The following is a 20,984-nucleotide window of genomic DNA, read 5'->3' as shown; positions in this document are numbered from 1 at the left end:
ACCGTGCCATGATGGCTTCTTGGGCCCTTTCCAACCCAACCTATTCTATGAGCTCCTTGCAGAATACATCACCAACAGAACCAGCCAGCCTTGTAGCCAGGCCTGCCATCTTAGGTCAGAGCTACATAATTTAGTGCAGGTTATTTAATTAGGGCTATGCCCTGTGACCTTACCACGTGGTAGGTGATGAGCTAAGGCAACGTGAGGGCAAGCAACACTGTTGGCCAAGTGCTCAGGAAGGCAGCCATGGCCAATAGGTTGATCTCTTGGTGTTGTTTCCAAATCTCCTGTTCTGTTGTCTCCAGATGTGCTGTCGTGTTGCCTCCAAACCCCAGTGAGCATCTCAGTGCTCTGTGCCAACCCCTGCCCTCTCACTCGTGTGCTCCTTGCAACGCTCCCATTACGTTCCTTTGCAGCAGCCCAGCGTAACAGTAATCCTTTCCCTCTATAAAAGAGGATTAAAAATGAGAACATTCGTACCTTAATTCAGCCTGCCGGGGCTGTGCTCTGTCTTTTGGGCAGTAATCCTGTCGGTAAAGGGCCGTCAGCAAGCAGCAGATCCTCTGGTCCTGCTGCTGATGGGGTTAGCAATTCTTCAAATTAATTAGAAAGCTGTAACAACCAGAGAAGAGCAACTCGCTTAGAATGTCTTAAAGGCCACATGGTTCAGAGTAAAATAATCAGAAATTGGGATTTCCGTGGTTCTTGAAATGAAAGTGTGCAAATGGACGTAATGGTACCTTTGAGGACGCTGTTTGTCAGATGCTTTGCTGTCCACACTCCGCTTACATGCTCAATAAACAGGTGTGAAATCCCATTTGTTTCTTTTCCAGGCTTTCTGTGTTTCCTGCAGCTCTTTTGGGTGAGATGCTGATGAGGAAGGCAGAGTAAAAACATGGGTTTGGTTTCTTAGGATTTCTATTTTTTAGGATTTTTATGCTGCGACTGTTAGCACAGGGATTATTTTTCCAGCCTAATTAAAAGGATAATTGCATTAAGCCACAGGAGGACGCTGTGGGATGACAAGAGGTGGATTTCAGTCCCTCCTAGGGCTTGAGTTACTGCATTTCTGCCAGTGCAGGACCACAGCCAATTCTCTCCGCCAGTGCCAGAACAATGGGATTTTTGCATTTCAATGTGTGTTTTCAACAAGTTGGGGTAATAATAAAGATACAAATCAATGTTGCTGCTTGATGGATGCATCGTTTCCTTATCAAACCCACATAACTAATTCCATCGAGACACATCGTTGCACGGGCATGGCATCGAACCCTAAAGGTGAATGTGTGAATAATATTTAACCTGGGAGAGCTGTCAGCAGGTTGGATGCTACACAGAGACTTCCAGCAGGAGTCCAAGGCTTTGTTTTGCATCCCCCTAAGAAAAGCCAGATCTTGGTATTGCTTGGCTGTGGCAATGACAAGAGATGGAGCTGGGACCCATCCAAAATGGGTCAAAACGTGGCTACTGTGTTCTGCTATGAGGGCTGATCAGCAGCAGTAGTTTAAGGCATGATTGCAATTGTCCTTGTGGAAATCTCGGTGCATGAGGTTCATTCTCCCACCATTGCAACCTGCTGATGAGATGCTCACGGGATGAGGAAGCACCTCTGCTTTGAAAAATGCATAGAGAGCTTTGTGCCAGAACAGCAAAACACAGTGGGAGACCATTTCAGATGCAGAATTCCCCTGAAATAGGAGTAGGAAATGTATTTTATCAGTAGGTGGTGAGTGATTAATTTCTCCTTTTACCACTTTTCACTTAGGAATTATTCCAGGCTGTCTTTGCAGGGAGCTGGGAATTCACTGAAACCTACAGCACCAGTGGAAAATAGGTTTTAAAATCAAACAACCTGCTGTGGTAAGTGCATAGGACTTACACAGGACAAGTGCTTTCTGATCTCATCCTGTAGAAGAGTTGCAAGCAAGCACCTGAGCAGTGCTGGGCAGCAGTACCACTTCATCACAGCTCCTGCAAGCAATCCTTGTGCAAGATGGGGAAGGAGAGAGGTAGAGCACCAGTGGTCTATGTGCTGATGGGGAAGCCCATTTCCTAGCAGGGGTGCTGGTGCATGTGGCTGGAAACTAGCACAGCACTGCAAGAAGAAGAGCCAGCAGCACTGCTGCATGGGGTTTAACACAGCCAGATCACAGCAACCCCCGAGAACAAAGGTGCCAGTGTGATGGTGGTGGTTTCATGCAAAGCAAGTGACTTATTTACAGGGCAGGCTTGAATCCATTAAAGGCACATTAAACTCCAGATGCTCACCAACTTTACAGAAGCAGTGGAAGAAAGGGAGGAGGTGTGGCACACTTTTTGGAAGAAAAAAAAAAAAAAAAATCAGCTCTCTGAGCTTGGAGCAGCATTTAATTGCAGTTAAAAGCTGGAATAGTGAGACTTTTAATGCTGTTTTCCCTTTTTAAAGCTGGTTTTCAGACTAAACTGCGTCGTGCCAGACAGTGCTGTGCGATGTGCTGTTCCGTGCAGGATGCTCGATGTTGGGTCTGCAGCACAGGGATCAAGCAGAAAATGGAAAAGGGGAAACCAGGAGCATTTCCATTCCTTTGGAACTAATAAGGAAATGAGCCGGAGGGATTATTTGCGGCTGTGCCAAATGGGCCCTCTCTCCAAGACCTCTAAATTAACTTCAGGTGGGTCCATCACCACCCAGCAGTCTGAGTTATGTTTTATGGAAGAAGCAGTGCTCCCAGCACTGTGCCTCAATACCTTTATGGGCTGCTGCACCTCAGTTTTCTGCCTTTTATCATTTCTCAATCCTTGCTTATTGCATACGGAAAGCGGAGCTGCTGCGGTGTCAGTGCCCAACTGGGGCTTCAATCTTCTCCAAAACCTTCACCTAGGAGACATTTTGGTGATAGCAAAGAGCATTCACTTGAAGAAAAGACAGAATTTTTTTTATGAAGAAGTGAGTTTTGAAAGGAGAAACCTCCACCCAAGGTGTCCAAGCAGAAGAAAAACCTGAAAATACAGAATTTGGAGTTACAGTCCATACAGAGTGTGTCTCAGCCCTTGTCCTTCAGTCTTCATTCACGTGGTCCATGCTTTGCATCCATATAGAAATTGTTTAAACATCCCAAGATGTTTTTCCTTCTGTTTTTTTTTTCCTGTGTGGACATCTCATCGTTGTCTCAGTTTGAAGCACTCATGAAGCACCAGCTGTCATGAGTTGGTGGTAGACGAGTTCCTCCAGTGGGGCTTTGTGTCCGTGTGGCTACTTCTACTCACACCACAGATGACGCTGAGTAGACACGAGCTCCATTTTCAACCACGTGTCTTTGAGTTAAGCATAGAATTTACAGTTTTTGCGCTCCTTTTCTGTTGTTTTCTGCTGTTTCAGTGGTCAGGTTTTGCTATTTTGGGTTGCTTTTCTCCTTCCAGCTCTGGTGTCAGCAGCGCATTAAAGGAGCCTCCATCATGACCACAAAGCAACTGCACTGCGTGCTGAGGTGACTTTATCCTCATTTCTCTGTCTTCAAGCATTTTAAATGATTTTTAAAATACTTCTGGCTCTCATCCAAGGCTTCAGGACTGAGCCACAGCCACCAGGAAATGTCTCCACAAGCATCGTCATGGCATCAGGGTTTCCTTGCACCTGAAATTGTTCAGGTTGATAAAGCACAAGAGGAATAAACGCTCATTTTCTGGAATGAGGAATGTTCACTTCTGAAATGAATCGAGAACATTTTCTTTCCTTTCATGCTCAGTGCAATAATCCCTTTTCCAGTCCATCAGATCCATGGCGGAGCTGCTTTGGGTGGCTCTTTGGTGGCTCTTCGGATGGTTCTTCCTCTGTGCTCCACAGCCTGATTTCTACCAGGAATCCTGCAGGAATAACGTGAAAAGATGGATAATACAAATAATTACCCAAACTTTCAACACACAGCTATAAGGCTTTTGCCCTCCAGGTGCTGGAGACGTTTGGGAATTTTCCAGAAGTCAAATGTGCAGACATGGGAAGAGTGCCGAAGTTGGAAAAGTAGAAAATTGGCGTTGAGTGAAGTCAGCTAGTGGGTCAAGCTGGAGTTAATCCAAGTTACAATGTGGAAGCTTGTAGTGTTGGGATATGCACAACTGGGCAGGCTTCCCATGCACTGGAGATTAAGTCCTGGTTTGTGGTAGGTGTGTAATAGTTTCTTGCCCTTTTCCCAGCTTCTCTTTACTTTTATAAGCCTGGAATGATGAAGATGAGGGTGCAGAAAGGGCAGATCCAGGTTCTGCTTGGTGGTGGAAGCGCAATGTGTGCCTGTAAAAATGAGCAAATACCCACACGTTCCTGTCTGCTCTTTTTGGGCACCCTTGTGTTGATGTTGGTCACCCAGCTGCTTGTTTGCCCACTTAGGAATGCATGGCCCATAGGTTCTGTTTGAGTGGTATCCCCCTGGTTCAAGCATTTTTCCTCCTAAAGAAAGCAGTGTCACAAGCATCGCTCATTTTGCAGTCTGGTTTCCTGGGGAGCTGAGTGGTGGCTACACTTTGTCACATATATTCTGGTAGTATTTTTTTTATGAGGATAAACACTTCTTTATTTCAGTGGAAAGCACTTTATGTTGTATGGCACCGTGGGGAAAGCAGCAGTGAACCACTTCAGACAAAGAAAGCCTAGTGGTTTGGGAAAAGCATGGCTTGCTGTGCTGCTCCGTTAAGGTTTTGCCTGAAATCTCCCTTGTTCCCCCTATTTTTCTGTACTGATAACAAAATAAGTTCATTAGAAGAAGATTATACTGGCTCTGTTTCCAACCAACATATTTCATGTTGCTTCAATGCATCTTGGCATCTCAGACCCTTCCTTACTGGAAGTATTTGAATTGGTCTCCTTTGGGTGGTTCTAACATCACAGTGACTTGTAAGGAGGGCTGAATAACACCTGGTTCCATTGTGAGCTGGATTGTGAGTGGGAAGGTGGTTGGAGCTTTAACCTCCATAGGGTTGTAATGGTCTCACAACTGCATTTCAGCAGTTTGGAGCTCCCCTAGTGCATGCCTAGCTAGGAAACAGCCTAACCTCATCTGTTGGGAGCCCAAATTGAGTTTAATTTCCATCCATACCGTTTAAGAACGCTTAGGGCTTCTCTTAGTGTTTCCCAGGCAAGAAACTCACTTTTCTGGATAGGAGATGGCCAAAATAAGAGTCAGCTCCACCATGAAGTTGGTAGCTCTTGGTGAAGCCATTCGTTTTGTGATTCTCATTATTAAAAGCATAGGAGAGAAACCAGATTGGGCTTGGCGTATTTGGCATTTTGGGAAGTTCAGTACCACTTTTGGAAAGGTCTAGCTGGATTTCTTTGTATTGGGAATTGAGAAATCATTCCCAAATGCCTTGATTGGAGTTAGCTTAGGAGGACAAAGGCTGCTGCAAAAAGAACCATCGCTGTGCAATCCCATACATGGAGCAAACCCATCCTAAAGCCCTGGACCTGCTGGCTGGAAGCTGTCCATTGAGCAAGAGGATGTGACTGCCTGCAGCCATTTTGGTAATAATGGTGGTATTTGGAAACTTATTTGCATGATAGTGGGTTTTTGCTTGGCTCATCCTAAGTCTACTGTCAGTATTTTCCTCTATGAACTTATCATCTCCATTCAACACCGTTTTTGCCTCTGGCATTTGAGCAGGAAGCTTTCCCTTAGTGCTGTCCAGGGAATATTCTCCCTGCATTTGAGATGCAGCTTTTGTTTCCAATAAAAAAAAAAATAATAAATAGCTGTGCTTGAGTCAAATGTGAAAAATGATTTTGAAAGGGGAAAAATGATTCTGAATGTTTGGAGGGTGGAACTCACTAAAAGAATTGATTTGCTGGTTGTGGCGTCTTCAAGATGAAGCTGCCTTTGAGAGAGCTACTTTATAAATGCTCTTAGTGTTCAGTACACAATGTTGTTGGTACTTCTTCCTGTGGCCTTGGATGTGCCTTGCCCTTCTTCCTCTCCCAAAATCAGGACAAAACTCAGGTCATCTCCTTCTGCCTTCCACCACACCTCCTGTCCTCAGTTTGAGGTGCTCTCCCTTCTCCTCCTTTCTTTCCACGGAGCATCCTACGTTTGTAGTCATTCCTCTTGCAATCTCTCAAGTACTTGTCCTTGGTTGGTTTGGCCAAGATAACTTTGGCCAGGAGCTCTTTCTCCTGGCATGGATCTCACTGTCCCATTTTTCCTGCGTGGTTGGTCCTGATGATGTCATTTTTGGACTCACCATCAGCCTGATGACTGTTTTGTCACAGTGGCTGTCATGCTGATCATTTGCTAAGCGTTGTGTATTTCTGGCAGGATATATATGATAAAAGTTATGGGAAGCTTTGGAAGAGCAGAGCTGCATGTTGGCACGCTGTGGTTGAGTTGATGGTGCAGTGCACCGTGCCAGGTCCGTGCTCCTGGCTCTCTCCTCCTGAAAAGCTGAACAGATTTCTATGGAGAGGGTGTGGTAAAGAGCTTTTAATGCCATGGAATTTGACCCCGTTATTATGGCCACAAGGTCCTCTGGTATGTGATGTAACAGTTTGTGATGTGCTGGTGCTTTCCCACCAATGTACAATAGATACCCACTGACAATACCTGAGCATCTTCTGCTCGTATTTATGTTCATGCTGCATGCTCTGGTGCCCTGCTGACTGTGTGAGCTGCTGCTCTGCTCAGTGGTTTAGCACTTGGCTACATTAAATAAATATGCTTTACATAATGCTTATGCTTAGGTTGTAATGATTTTGCCTACTTCCGGACTTTGGGCAAATAATGCAGCAAAAGTCATCTCCAGAACACAACTTGCTACCAGTAAACCTCTGTATTGTCATTGTAATGCACGTTCTGGGATGTTGAGGTTGCATTATGTATTGCTCTTGAGCATCTTCCCTTGGTGTCAAAGTGGCAGAAATAAGCTCCAGCTTGGGAATGCCAGGTGAGTGAAGACCTTTCCTCCAGCAATGGTGCCTGCTTCTGGTGCTGTGCTGTGTAGTTGGGAAATAGGATTTTTCAGAACCTCTTCTGCCTCCTGTATTAGTAATGTCACTCCTGTGGAAGTCCACTAGGGAAGGTAACCTCTGTTCCTTCCTGCTCACCCAGCTGGCTTCACCTGCTGTTCTCCTTATTTATGGCACACGTATCCCTAACACCCACTCTGATCTTTCTCTCCCTTCCAGTACCTATTGATGGAAGAACACGGCGTGACTCAAACAGAACACATGGCCACCATCGAGGCCCACGCAGTGGCCCAGCAGGTGCAGCAGGTCCACGTGGCCACCTACACAGAGCACAGCATGCTGAGCGCCGACGAGGACTCGCCTTCTTCACCTGAGGACACGTCCTATGATGACTCTGACATCCTCAACTCCACAGCTGCCGACGAGGTGACGGCCCACCTGGCTGCAGCAGGTAAAGCAACGGGGTGCTCAGCATCCTTCTCATGACCAACCGTTCATACTGACGTCACCATCTGGGCCTGGGGGTGTCCAAGTGGTCCTTTCGCTCCCTTGGGATGCTGTGAATGCTTCCTTCTTGCTTTGGTTTTAAGTAGGGCTTTAAGATCCCTTCCAAACCAAACGTATCGTGGTTCTGTGACTCTTAAGGACCCTTCCAACCTAGCCATACCATAACTCCGTGATGTATAAGGACCCTTCCAACCCAACCATATCATGATTCTGTGATCCTCAAGGACCCTTCCAACCCAACAACCCATTCCATAATCTTTAATGTCCCTTCCAACCCAACAACCCATTCCATAATCTTTAATGTCCCTTCCAACCCAACCCATTCTGGGATTTTATGATCTTTAAGGCTCATTCCAGCCCAAGCCATTCTATCTATGGAATGAAGAACTGTTTCAGGATCACAAAACCCTTCCAGTAAACCCCTGCCACATGTCCTTAAAATTTGCCTTGAAGTGGGTCTACCTCTCTAGTAGAAGAAAGCAATGATAATCGATAAATAAGCACTCACAAACTGATCTGGCTCCTTATTTGTGGAATAAAGCTCCTGACCTGCTTGTCAGAAGTTGTGCAAAGCAGCCCAATATCTGCGCTTATAGATGCGGTGAGCGTCCCTGCTAAACATGCTGAGCAGTCAACCCTTGCTACAGACAGCTTGCAGTTGGAATTGAGGACATGCCAACAGGTTGCCTTAACAAAAAGGTAAAATCTTTAGGAGTTTCTATAGAGAGTGGTGAAAAGGCAACTGCTCCTAGATAAACATTTCTGGATATGTACAGTATGAAAGGAGGATTGCGTGCATTAAGAAAGCCCAATGTTAGCTGTTGGAATAAGTATTAATGGAGAAGAGATAGTTGTGTAGAGGTTACTGCCAATGGCTTCAAGCTTATGTAGAAGGAAAAATGAAAGTGGACAAATGGAGAGAAACAGGTAAAGATGTGGTTCAGGTTGAGCTTGGAAGGCTGCGTGGTCACATACCTTCTTGTTGAATCCAAGTGGTGTGAGGACCTGCTGGCCATGTGTGATAGCTTGCTGTATATCCTGTGTCCTAAAACATTTAAATGAGTTAATCGTGATGATCTGCCATCCCATCCCAGGTGATATAAACTGAGAGTTAACACAAAAAATATCCCTGTATCTGGTGGTTCCCCAGATGTGTATTTGAGTTGTGGGCTATGAGCCTACCATCTCCTGCGGTCAGGAGCAGGGCTGGGCTGGGTCCTGGCTTCTTCTCAGCTTTATTCTCCTAGAGAACAGGCTGAAACACAGATGCAAAATCTACAGTGTTCAAAAGTAGTCTTTCACCATGCTTGATCACTCTTGGAGCTCTTGTGTGCCTGTACATTGACTCTCAGAGCTTCATGGTCCTGAACACCATTCCACTGATCATTCCACCACTGCACTGAGCATTCCACTGCTTTGCTTATTATTTTTGCAGCCTCGACTCCTGCAGGATTTTCCTTTTCTTTCCCAGCACCCTGGTGGGCAGTTGCAGGAGAGTCTCACTCTAAGGAAACCCCAGGTATCCCCCAGTCCCTGGCTGCACTTCCCATGCCTCCCGTGCTTCCCCATACTCAAAGCTTGGGCACAGTGCAGCTTTTCTGCCTAAATTGGCTCTCAATATTTAAAATAAATTAGGGTTTCCTGCTCCTGTATCTGCACCTTTGTTAAACACAAAGCTTTGGGGTCACCTGATGTGGCCTTTCACCTCTGACACATGGAGAAACAATGGGACTCTGGGCATTCTGATGTGGTGGTGGGCAACAAAGCCCCTAGCAGGTGTTGGGGCTAGGGGGGGCTTTGAGGTCCCTTCCAACACAACCATTCTCTAATTCTATGACCTTTAAGGTCCCTCCCAACCCAAGTCATTCTGTGATTCTATGATCTGTATGGTCCTTTCCAACCCAGCCATTCCACGATTTTATGATCGTTAAGATCCCTTCCAGCCCAACCGTTCCATCATTCTGAGATCTTTACCACCCATTCCAACCCAAGCCATTCATTCCATATCTGGAACTGTGCTGATTCACTTCTGTGGTTTCATTTCCAGGTCCTGTGGGGATGGCAGCAGCTGCTGCTGTGGCAACGGGTAAGAAACGGAAGCGACCACACGTTTTTGAATCCAATCCATCCATCCGTAAGAGGCAGCAGACGCGTTTGCTACGGTAAGGACTCCTTCTGCACTCTCGACACCTTGGCCTACCTCCTCCATCCCTCTCAGTGCTATTTGTGAGCTGTTCAGAGCCTGCCCAACTCGAGGAGTTGCGGGGCATCCTTTCTGGGAGCCCACAAGCAGTATTTTAATTTTCAGGAATGGGTCAAAGTGTTGCTTTGGTTCAATCCATCACGGTAACATTGCCTTCCAAGGCCTTTCCAGTGACTTTACAGCTGTCCTGAGAGCTACAGCCATGTCCTAGCTCTGAGGATGTATCTACCAAGTGAAGAATGCCCCTGTTTTTTTGTGTTATGACATGATTTTTCAGAGTGCTCTGAGCATCTCTGCCCATGTGATGGCCACCAAGGAGCTCTGGTCCTGCAGGGTGTTGTGCAAACCTCTGATGATCACTGCAATGCCGACTTTAGGAACCCTTTCTAAACATTGACTGCTGCCTTTTGGAACATTTTGGAGCACACCAATTTTTGCTTTTTAAGCTATTCTGACCTCAGTTAGATTATATGAAAGAAGTTGAGGTTTGTCACCATGTGCTGCTTGCTGACTTCATCCTGCACACAGTTCATGCACAGAGGCAGTGAATTCAGTGTCACCTTTTCTTCCCTCTGCTTCAAACTCATGGAGAGCTGGTGAGAAACTAAACTGGTTTCCTTACACTGTGTTTATTCACCTGCTAAGTCCTGTAACACCCTTTGCATGTGACAAAAGTGGAAAGAAATGAAGCAGGTTTGGTGTTAAACAGTGCTTCCTGGGAGTAGGTTCCTTTTCTTTTATAGCCTCATTCTGTTTTTCTCTCCTCCCTGTGACTCAGCCACATGTTTACAGCATTTGTTAAGAGCATATTTCTTTCTCCTTTGATATATGAACAACATAGCTTAAAGAAACTCCTCTGTAAAGGAATTACTTCTCCTGCAACTGCTTCTTTTGTGATGTGTAAAATACTGACAGAATGCATCATTTTTGTACCTCTGATCAATTTAACAGCTCTAAGCAGCAGCGTGCATTGAATGGGAAGCTGGTTTCTGATTCTGAGATCACATGGTGGTGGTGCTTTTTAGCACTGTGCTGCCATCAGCAGGTTCTGAAATGACCAGGACAGATCCTAAAATGTCCTCTTATGGCTGTGCTCAGGTTACAACAGTGGTACTGCTCCTCTTTTGCTTAATGAGCTGAAGTTTCTGACACATTCTCTTGCGTTGCTTGGAAGTTAGTAAGAGGAGGAAGGTCTATGAAGGAACATTTTCTTCCTACAGAGAGCTCATTCCAAGGGGACTTGCTGATGGGGCAGGTGCATGTGAGCTCCCTGTGCTCTGCTGGTGCAACACTCCTGGCTCTTGCCTCGTTGTGGAGCCAACAGCTCTGGTTTGGGTAGCAGAGATTTGCAATGTGATGCTATGAACCCAAATGTAAAATAAGCTGTGTTATCTGGAATATTCTTGAAATAGTCAAATTCTTCTCCTGCAAGTTCTGTATCCTCTTGGCCAGTGACAGAATTAAGGACAGCAGGAGATGCACATTAGCTTTGCTGCTCTGCTGATTTCTCTTTCCATTGTGCATCAATGGGGAAAAAAATGGAGAACAGGAGAATAGCTGATATTTGAGCTGCCCTGTGACTGCGGGGAGCACAGCAGGGAAGCACTGTGTGGCCAATCTGACAGCTGGGGCTGTGCTGCTCACCTGGTTTGTGAATGGGATGCATCCAAAAAGGAAGCTGACAATGGGAAGGGGTTGTTTTTCTGCAGGGCTCTCGGCTGACGCCTGTTTGTTGGTTGTGTTTCAGGAAGCTCCGTGCCACGCTGGATGAGTACACCACCAGAGTGGGGCAGCAAGCCATCGTCCTGTGCATCTCACCCTCCAAACCCAACCCTGTCTTCAAAGTTTTTGGAGCTGCACCTTTGGAGAACGTGGTGGGTGTCTCTAGAAAAAGCCATGCAATAAATTGCTCACCCTGTTTGCAGGTTTAATTCTGGCTCAGAGCAGACTTGCAAGCCTGGCCGTGATCTGAAGGTCATGTTTAAGGCCCTGGAAATAGGGGTTCAGTGTATGAATGTGAGTTTAGCACTGAGTTCCTGCCTTCTCTGCATAGTTTTTGCTTGTTCAGCACAACTCCCCAGGGCTAATAGCCTCAATTAAAAGTGCAGGTAACGATGGATGTCTTTGAGCACAGCATGCACCTTACCACAGACCAGCCAGCAAATGGAACAGATTCTGACTATAATAAGTCTGACTTCTGAACTTAACTTTGATCCCACAAATCCTTCCACTTGATGATGTTACCCAACATTTCATCATCACCCTTTCAGTGCAGCCAAGCCTTTGGGGCCGGCAGGTGTTTTTGCACAGCATTGTTTGCTCTTTCATCTCCCCGGTGCCCTGGGGAAGGCGGCTGGCCCTGCTGCTCACCTCTCCTCTCCTGTTGCTCCTCACCTTGTTTACCTGAGCTTAACAATTCCCTACAGGTACGCAAATACAAGAGCATGATTCTGGAAGACCTGGAGTCAGCACTGGCAGAGCATGCTCCTGCACCTCAGGAGGTTAACTCAGAGTTACCACCCCTCACCATTGATGGCATTCCAGTCTCAGTGGACAAGATGACCCAGGTAAGCACAGGCATGGCAGAAATTTAGCAGAACCAGAGAGAGAGTGGCATCCTATGGTCACATCCTGTTATTCTGTACCGGAGTTTGTGTCTGCATCTCCAGGGGATGTACTTGATTTCTTCTTTCTTTCCCATGGGATGTGATGGCTCTAGTTAGATGTAAAGCTTTGTTGTTGCTGCTTATTTTCTGCATACAGCAGCAGAGGTGCTTCTCAGAGCTGGGGGCTGTAGGGAGCACTCCTCTTCACAGAAGATTTGCTTGGGTTGGAAAGCACCTCAAGGATCACGAAGCTCCAACTCCCCTGCCACAGGCAGGGCCACCAACTCCACATTCTATACCAGCCCAGGCTGCCCAGGTCCCCATCCAACCTGGCCTTGAACGCCTCCGGGGATGGATGGGGCATCCACAGCCTCTCTGGGCAGCTGTTCCAGCACCTCACCACTCTCATTGTAAAGAACTTCCCCCTGACATTCAAGCTAAATCTTTCTTCCTTCAACTTCAAGCCATTTCCCCTTGTCCTGCCGTCATCTATCCACCCTTTCAAGGAGTTGACTCTCTTCTTTGTGCTTTTTTTCTGGCCTCCCATACACCATGAACAGGGGATGCATTTTGTCTTGCAGACTGCAGTGATTTTTGAGCCTTGAGGTCAGGGAGGTGGCTTCTGCTGTATCATTTTGGATCATCTTTCTTTGCTGTTTCTTGTGTGTTCTAGATCATTCCCTCATTTTTCTGCCTGAACAGAGGGGGGCTTGCCAGTTATTTAGAGTCATATCAAACCCTGGGTGAGATACTGATGGGGACTGCCCTGGAGAAGTGGGGACTGCCCTTCTGTCCAGGTCCAGCTTTTTGCTGATTTTATTTTTATGATAAAGTTGGAAATTAAAAATTTTAACATCAAGAGTTGCTTAAGTTTTTCTCTGCTTCTCTTCAAGTGAAGCAACCTTTCCTCCAAAGATCTATGAGAAAAGTACTAATACTTCTCATGTTAGGTTAAAAATTAGGTTTTTCCTTTCAGGCATGACGTGTCCTTGGTCTTCAGGAAACACTGCACAAAGATTTAGCCAAGGCAAGGTGCCCCTGGGGTTTGCTTGCTTCCCCCACCCAACACTGTGTGTTTCCATCCTTCTCTTGGCTCACTTAAATGATAAATGCTTTCACTTCCTTTCTTCCCCATTCTTGTTTTGCAGGGAAAAAATGTGCCAATTGCTGATGCAACAGCACAGGAACATGGGGCTGCTTAATGCTGCATGAGAGGACTTGAGCTGTGGTAAAGCAAGTCTTGTGTTAGGAGTAACTCTCCTTTTTTCAGTAGAACATGATCACCCAGAATAGCTTTGTGAAGGTTTTTCCCAAGCTGTGGACAGTTTGTGCTCTTCACATCCATCATTGCAGTGCTTTATGTGCATATTATGAAGTCCAGCCCTTCTCCTGGGATTCTGGAGACAACACTCAGCCTCAGTTTCCCTGTATATCACATAGGGATGACATACTGTAGGTGTTCTCTTAACATTTTAGAGCTCTGCATTCCTGGAGGCCATCTGAGGACAGAACTGACTGCACTGCAGCCTCCTTTGGTGGATTCTCACAACCCAGGAGGTGTTCCTCCTTGCAGAATTTTCAGGGAGTAAATATGGTGCATGTGATGGTTATGAGGTAATTTCATCCAAGGAGTGTAGTTTTTGCCAGACTCTTAAATAGAAGCACAAAGCAGATATGCTGAATACGATGAGGCTGCTGTCATTTTTGTGCCACAGTAGCACAAAATACATTACTTTGAGAGAGTGGGTGATAACACTGAACTGCTAAATCACTGCAACATGTTGCATGGCTAGAGGTGCTGTTGCTTTTTGTAGGAATTCTGATTCCCAGAGCTGCTGATACAATTCCATTCACTGTTAGCAGTTAGAGAGCTTTTCAACCAAGCAGCACAAAACCCTATGGAAACACAAAGCCTTGTGGAAACCCCAAATATTTGTAAGTACAGATGGAGCAGCACCTCGAAGAGATGTGACTATGGGAGATGCAGGTGCCTGCACACAGGTGGTAGAGGCAGCAGCTCCTCAAAGGGGAGGGTGAAAATCTCTCTCCTTTTAATTGCTCTGCTTCCTTGTTGGTCTAGAGGGAAATAAAGGCTGAGCAGGGCTGCTCTGAGCAAAGAGCATCACTCACTTCAGCTGTGCAGGAGATAGGAATGGCTTTGGAACTCTGACCCTGGATCTGTTGCATAGAAATGTCTCCTTGCTTGTGGGCTCTGCTGAGCTGATGCTCTGCCAGAGCTGTACATGTGCAATGAGGAAATGCCTGATTCTGCTGTCTTGAGTGGAGCTCCTGCAGCTGGGATGATCTGTAGTCCCACAGCTCCCTGCTTGGAGCTCCTTATTACAACCTTGATGTATGCCTTGCTTTTCAATCTGTATGTTAAAGGTAAAATAGTCTAATATTGGCTGTTGAAAAGCAGCTGCAGTTCTTTCTTTGCCCTCTTCCACTCTCAGGAGCCCCATGTGCTGCTCTTTGGAGATACGTGGGGCCAAGACTCCCAGCCACAGTTTTTTTTTTTGCCCTTTGGAAGCCTAATCAAGGCATTATCCTTAAGCCCTGGACGCTCCTCACACAGCACCCCTTGTTCCCAGCACTTATCTGTGCTGTGTACCGTTGCAGATGATAGAATTGAGGTTGGTTTGCTTCCACTGATACTTGGACTACATCTCCAGTGGTCCCTATGATTCTCTGATCAAATTCAGTATTAAAACTGAGAAGACCAAAGGGTGTTAAGGAGACATTTCTGTCAATTTCTCTCAAATTTTCGAAGCTGGAGGTTTATAAAAGCCTTTCCCAGAGCTGACACCAGGGTGAGCTGTAGTCTTTTTGGGGAGAGCTTTGCTTGTTTGGTGGATATTTCACGGGTGGAAGCAGCACAACGTGGCTCCCACAGATCCTGCTGGCTGCACCCCTGGAGATGTGGAGTCTTTGTCTCAGAAGTGCTGGGATGAGGTCTCGTTATGGCACTAATTAGAGCCATCCTCGTGCTGGAGCAGCTGATTGTCTCCCTGGTGGATTAAAGGCAAGCCCTCCTAACAAGTGCCTCGAGCTGCTGAACTCCCCAGGATGAGTAATTAATCCATCTGTTAACAAGGAGCATGGCTTGCAGATAGCAGTTGTGGGAAGGAGCTTTTAACTATTTTTGCACCAGGCAACCCACTGCCCTTAGCAGGTATGCAATGCAGTGAGCCATGTGCTCGGAGAAGTTGGTTTTTCTTTTTTCTTTTTCATCCAAGTACACGAAAATTTTCCTGTTAAGTAAGCTCAGAGCCCATGTTAATTCTTGTGGCAGAACTCTTCCTGCTCTGTGTTCCTGCAGAACTCACAGAACCATAGAATATCCTAATGGAAGGGGACCCGTAGGCTTCATCGAGTCCATCTTCTGGCTCCCACAGATCCCTGCTGTCGTGCAGGAGGCAGCATCTGAATGAGCTGGTTTACAATTTCAAGCCAACAGTACCCAGACTGGAACCAGGCTGTGGTTAGGATGGTTTGGAGAAACCCCCTTGCTATGGCAGAAGGTGTGAGAAGCCCTCCAGAGATGACAAAAGGACTCCCAGGGACACTGTCACATCAGGAATGTTTTATTGTTGTTGATTATTCCAGCATTATTCTGACTTTTCCCCCCCTTCAGATCTCTTCGTGATGGTTCTTGAACCTGAAAGTGTGTCGATGCAGTGTGTTAACACAGTGTGTGTCTTGCCTTATTGATCTAGTTGGCTTAATTTTGGTTTTGCTCTTCCATATTTCGTCTCTAAGCTCTTCTCTGCTGAGATTTGGGAGAAGATGGTGGAGTTTTGTACGTTTTCCTTGGGCATTCAGTTCTTCTCCGGTCCATAATTCCATCAGGATGGAAACGAAATGCCGTGACTTTGTGCTACCAGATGGTGGGAGTGCCTAAAAACCCTCTGATGTGTTTTGTTTCAGGCACAGCTGCGAGCGTTCATCCCGGAGATGCTGAAGTATTCCACGGGTCGTGGGAAGCCAGGCTGGGGCAAGGAGAGCTGCAAACCCATTTGGTGGCCTGAGGACATTCCCTGGGCCAACGTCCGAAGTGATGTGCGCACGGAGGAGCAGAAGCAGCGGGTGCGTGGCTGTGTGTCTGCCTTCAGGCTGGGCCAGGACCACTCTGCTCTCCGAACGTGCAATTTGTGTGCTGTAGTGTCTGTGTCATGGCATCATGAAGCCCTTGAAGGCTCTCTGTCCCATCTTGAGCAGGAGGGGCCTCTACATCAAGGGAAGTGCTCAAAGATGTGGAGCCAGGAAAAAAGAGATAGCAGGTGAAAAGGTCTTTGAGGGTATCACAGCAACAGATCCTGTGTGCAGGTGATGTTTCTACCAACCTGTTCCTGTCAGTGTAATCTGCTATGGTGTGCACGTCTGTAGGCTGATGTGAGCTGGTTGGGTGGGGATGAATGTCTGGAAATGGCAGCTGTGAGTGATTTTCTACTTGGTCAGTCCCTTAATTGAAGATTCCTTGAAAGTTAGAGAAACAGATTTGATTGAGAAATTTGCCCTTTCCCCTGGCCAAAGGAGCTTATTATGTGTCTGTATACAGAAATGTAATAGCACAGGGTGATTTCTGAATCTTGGGGATGAAGGGAGAGTGATTGATTAAGTACCAGGAACCTACTGTTTCTTTGAGAATTTATTGAAAAACATCCATCAAGACCCTCCCCCCCAAAAAAGGAAAACACACAAAAGCAATAACAGCACTGCAGTGGGTCAGAAAAGATTTTCACATTGATTCTTCACTCCTTGTGATCCTGGCAGGTGTCATGGACCCAAGCACTGAGGACTATCGTGAAGAACTGCTACAAGCAACATGGGCGTGAGGACCTGCTCTACGCATTTGAGGATCAGCAGACACAGCAACAGACCACAACCACACACAGTATAGCACACCTGGTGCCCTCACAGACAGTGGTACAAACCTTCAGTAACCCTGATGGCACTGTGTCCCTCATCCAGGTGAGTGAAATCCTCATCTCTTCAGTCCTCCATTGGGCTCCCTCTAGCAGCTCCCTGTCTGCCTGGAATTGGGGAGCAGAGGGGAGGAGAGCCTTCCTGTCCTGCTGGCCACACTCTGTGCAATGAACCCCAGGAAACCATTGGCCTTCTTGGCCACTGGGGCACACTGCTGGCTCATGGTTGACTGTTGATCAACCACTGATCAACTGTTGGCCAACCAAAACAACATTGGCTTTCTTGGCCAGGAGGTAAACCTTTGGTAAACCATTGGCCAGACAGGACACCACTGGCCTTCTTGGTCACAGGGGCATACTGCTCTCTCATCATGGTAAACCTCTTGGCCACCATTAGCCTTCTTGGCCACCAGGGCACACTGCTTAAGTTCAGAGAAGCAGCTCTGTCCTCTCTCTTTCCCACCCCCATCCCTTGCTTTCCTGTTGTAGCAGCATAGTTGCATTTGCAGCTGTATGGCTGAGAAGTCCAGGGATCCAGACTTGGCTTTCACTCATAAACAGATGCACAATTAATTAGGTGGCCACACAGTGCCTGTGGTGACCTTGGGATGGAGCCGTGGGAAGAAAGATGGTTGGCCATTGACTTTCTGGCCCTTCAAAGTTGAGTTCTTATGAACAAAGCTGCACATCTCCCAGATTTTGTCTTTTCCCAACTGTTAAATGGGAAAAAAATTTCCAGAGCCAGTGTGATACTGAGAATGAAGTAACATTCTCCAAGTACCTGGAGAAGGGTGATAAGCAGTGTTACAAATGATAGCTGATAAGCAGGGTAGGTTTTTTACATGACTTCCATGCAGTGGTGGGAGAAGCGTGACTCCACCATGTTACTCCACCATAGCATTCTCTATGGATGCAACACCTTGTCATCTGAGAGCATTGGAGTGTCCCTTTTCTTGTCCCTTTACTCTGCCATTTTCCTTCAGCTGTATCTTGTTGAATTCCATAGGTTGGAACTGGTGCCACCGTTGCCACGTTGGCCGACGCCTCCGAGCTGCCTACCACAGTTACTGTCGCACAAGTCAATTATTCTGCAGTGGCTGATGGAGAGGTAAGGATCTGGGTCGTGCACATTAATGTTTTCTGCCACTAAGTGGTCATAGAACAGCAAGCCTTGCTTCCCCACTCTGCAGTGTTAACAGTTAAAATACGTGTGAGCACAAGACAGTGTGAAATTTCATATAGAAAGTGTTGAAGCATTTGGATTCAGGATTATACAAATGCAATTATGGCAAAAAAATCCTGAATTTCATACTTTTTTTTTTTAATGTTCTGCATGTAATTAATCTTGTGAAATCTGCTGTAGCTGATAGCTCAGGGTGTTCTATGATTTTGGGACAGACCCATAGGAATTACTGTGTCCAATGAATCATAGAGTATCCCGAGTTCAAAGGGATCCATAGGCATCATGAAGTCCAATTTCTAATGACTTAATGAATGATGCAAATGCATGCTCATCTGTTTGTGTTGGGTGACTTCTGTGTGCTCTCTGGATGCTGACAGCTGTTTTGTCAGCTAGGGTTAGGAATGGGATATTTCAAGCCTGTGTTTAGCAGAAGGTATTGCATGGCTGTGGGCAAATCGTGTGATTCTTTGGCTGCTGATCTCTGGACAAAATGAGAATTGATCATTTTTTGCAGCTTTTGGGTGGATTTGCAGGTTAAGATGTGAAGGGAACTGTTTAAATGCACGTTAGTGTAGAGACAACGTAAGGAACCAGGATTTCTGGCAGGGGGAAGTCTGGTTTGCGTTGTATAAATGGAGCTTTTCTGGCGACAGGTGGCAGCACAGAACAGCTTTGTTCTGAACAAGATCCTATTTCCATCCCAGAAGCAGAGGGAAGCAGCCTGGCTGTGATCTTGAAGTACATCAGAGCTGCTTTGAGGATTTTCAGCACCAGCTCTATCTCTCGAGATCTGGAAGAAAGCTACAATAGAAATGAAAGGAGCAGAGGCATCTAGTTCCTAATTGAGAGAATTTTCTTCATCACCTGCTAAGGCATCCTTATTAGTGTATTCAAGGCTGCTAGTGACCTGGAATGTTTATGGATGAGAATAGAGATGGGGAAGGAAAAAGATCTTCATCTTGGTAGGAGTGCCAGCTGATGAGCCTTTGTCTACCACTACTCAGTGATTTGATCCAATGCTTATTCTGTGTTCACATCTTAGTCAGTTTTGTGGCCATACAAGTCATTACATTGTGGAGTTCCAAGTGGAGAAAGAATTATAGCCAAGGGAAAAATGAGCAACTGAGACTGGATGAACTCGGAGCAATGTGAAAACATCAATGTAAAGGGAAGTAGGGGAATTAAGTACCTGAAGTAGATGAACAGAATATACTCCATTTGCTATTTTCTTTTCTAAGTGCATGGCTGCAGTAAAAGGACGTTCCAACTGTGAGCTCAAGTAGGGTTGTTCCAGGCCCTGGCCATAGGAAACCATCAATGGCTGGGAGATGATTGTAGGGTCCACAGTCTCACTTGGACCACGGTTCTTCTCCTCTGATGCTCTTTTAGCCCTGTTGAAGTCTTTGGGAGAGAGTCAGAATTCTGCAAACACCTCTTGGAGTTATCTGGCTCCTTTGTTTTGGGAAGCAGCCACCCATTGATGGAATGACATCCAATCCAAAGACCTTCCTCTCTGTTTTTCCCCCATAGGTGGAGCAGAACTGGGCAACGCTACAGGGGGGTGAGATGACCATCCAGACAACGCAGGCATCAGAGGCCACGCAGGCAGTAGCATCGTTAGCAGAAGCAGCAGTGGCAGCATCTCAGGAGATGCAACAAGGAGCAACTGTTACCATGGCACTTAACAGGTACGTGTGTGTTTCCTTCTAGGTTCTCATCTCATGGTTAAAAAGTCACAGTGCACGGCCCCAGTAGAGGCTTTTCCTTAGCAAGCTCCTGGTTCAACCTGTGCCCAGGTGTCTGTAAGATGGTTCTTAGTTTCCACTGTAACTGTAGAAGCATGCTGAATGGAAATTTCCTGCAAGAGGAAAAGATGGGTTTAGCAGTACTCTCCACATGATCTGATTTGTACAGCAAGGGTCCAGTTACAGCACTGAGCTTGCTAACGAAGAGTCATAATGTGCTAACAGTGCCTGTCAAGAACAAACCCACGATGCTGATGGTTGGAGTAGAGGTCCAAAATAGTGCTATGTGTGGATCATAAGTTATCAAAGCAGCCACCTAGATCCTGGAAGCAATCAATGGTATGCTTCCAAGTGCTCCCAGTATTTAAGGGAACTTATAAGCAGCAGGGAGAGCGATGTTTACATGAGCAGATAGTGATAGCAAAAGAGGGAATGGCTTTAAACTGAAAGAGGGGAAATTTACTCAGGGGCAGAGAGGCCCTGGCACTGCTGCTCAGAGAACCTGTGGGTGCCTCATTCCTGAGTGGGGCCCTGGGCAGCTTGAGCAACTGGGAGCTTCCAGTCCATTGCAGGAGTGGGGCTGGGGTTGCTTTGGGGTCCCTTCCAACCCAACCACCCGATGGTTCTATGCTCTTCAAGGTCTTTTCCAACCCAAGCCATTTGATGACTTTTAAGGTCCCTTCCACCCCAAGTTGTTCTAAGGCTCTGGGATCCTTGAGAACCCTTTTAACCCAACCACAATACGATTTGAAGAAATTGCTATTGAATCACAAACACACTAAGAACTGCTTCTGTTTGTGATCCAGATCCAAGTCCAAGTCCATCCAGTATGTTTTCTTCTGCTACCACATAAGGCTGATTGATCAAGCTTTATTACTAATAGTTCCACT

The 20,984-nt window shown here is 46.3% G+C and overlaps 1 protein-coding gene across 1 annotated transcript in view; it reads left to right on the top strand.

The window, feature by feature from the left end:
* Positions 1–7,153: 7,153 nt before the first annotated feature.
* Positions 7,154–20,984, top strand: part of NRF1 (nuclear respiratory factor 1) — a gene marked incomplete at both ends in the record, with an annotated part of 33,154 nt that continues 19,323 nt past the window's right edge. The window contains 8 exons of the mRNA XM_079550702.1: positions 7,154–7,376; positions 9,480–9,594; positions 11,383–11,509; positions 12,062–12,202; positions 16,169–16,327; positions 17,015–17,212; positions 18,173–18,274; positions 19,880–20,037. Coding sequence (XP_079406828.1) covers positions 7,154–7,376; positions 9,480–9,594; positions 11,383–11,509; positions 12,062–12,202; positions 16,169–16,327; positions 17,015–17,212; positions 18,173–18,274; positions 19,880–20,037 — 1,223 coding nt within the window. The remainder of the gene's footprint in view (positions 7,377–9,479; positions 9,595–11,382; positions 11,510–12,061; positions 12,203–16,168; positions 16,328–17,014; positions 17,213–18,172; positions 18,275–19,879; positions 20,038–20,984) is intronic.

This window comes from Tetrao urogallus, assembly GCF_951394365.1.
Source record: "Tetrao urogallus genome assembly, chromosome: 1".
Classification (NCBI taxonomy): Eukaryota; Metazoa; Chordata; class Aves; order Galliformes; family Phasianidae; genus Tetrao; species Tetrao urogallus.
The sequence above is the reverse complement of the archived record's forward strand: the minus strand, read 5'-3'. Positions and strand labels throughout refer to the sequence as shown.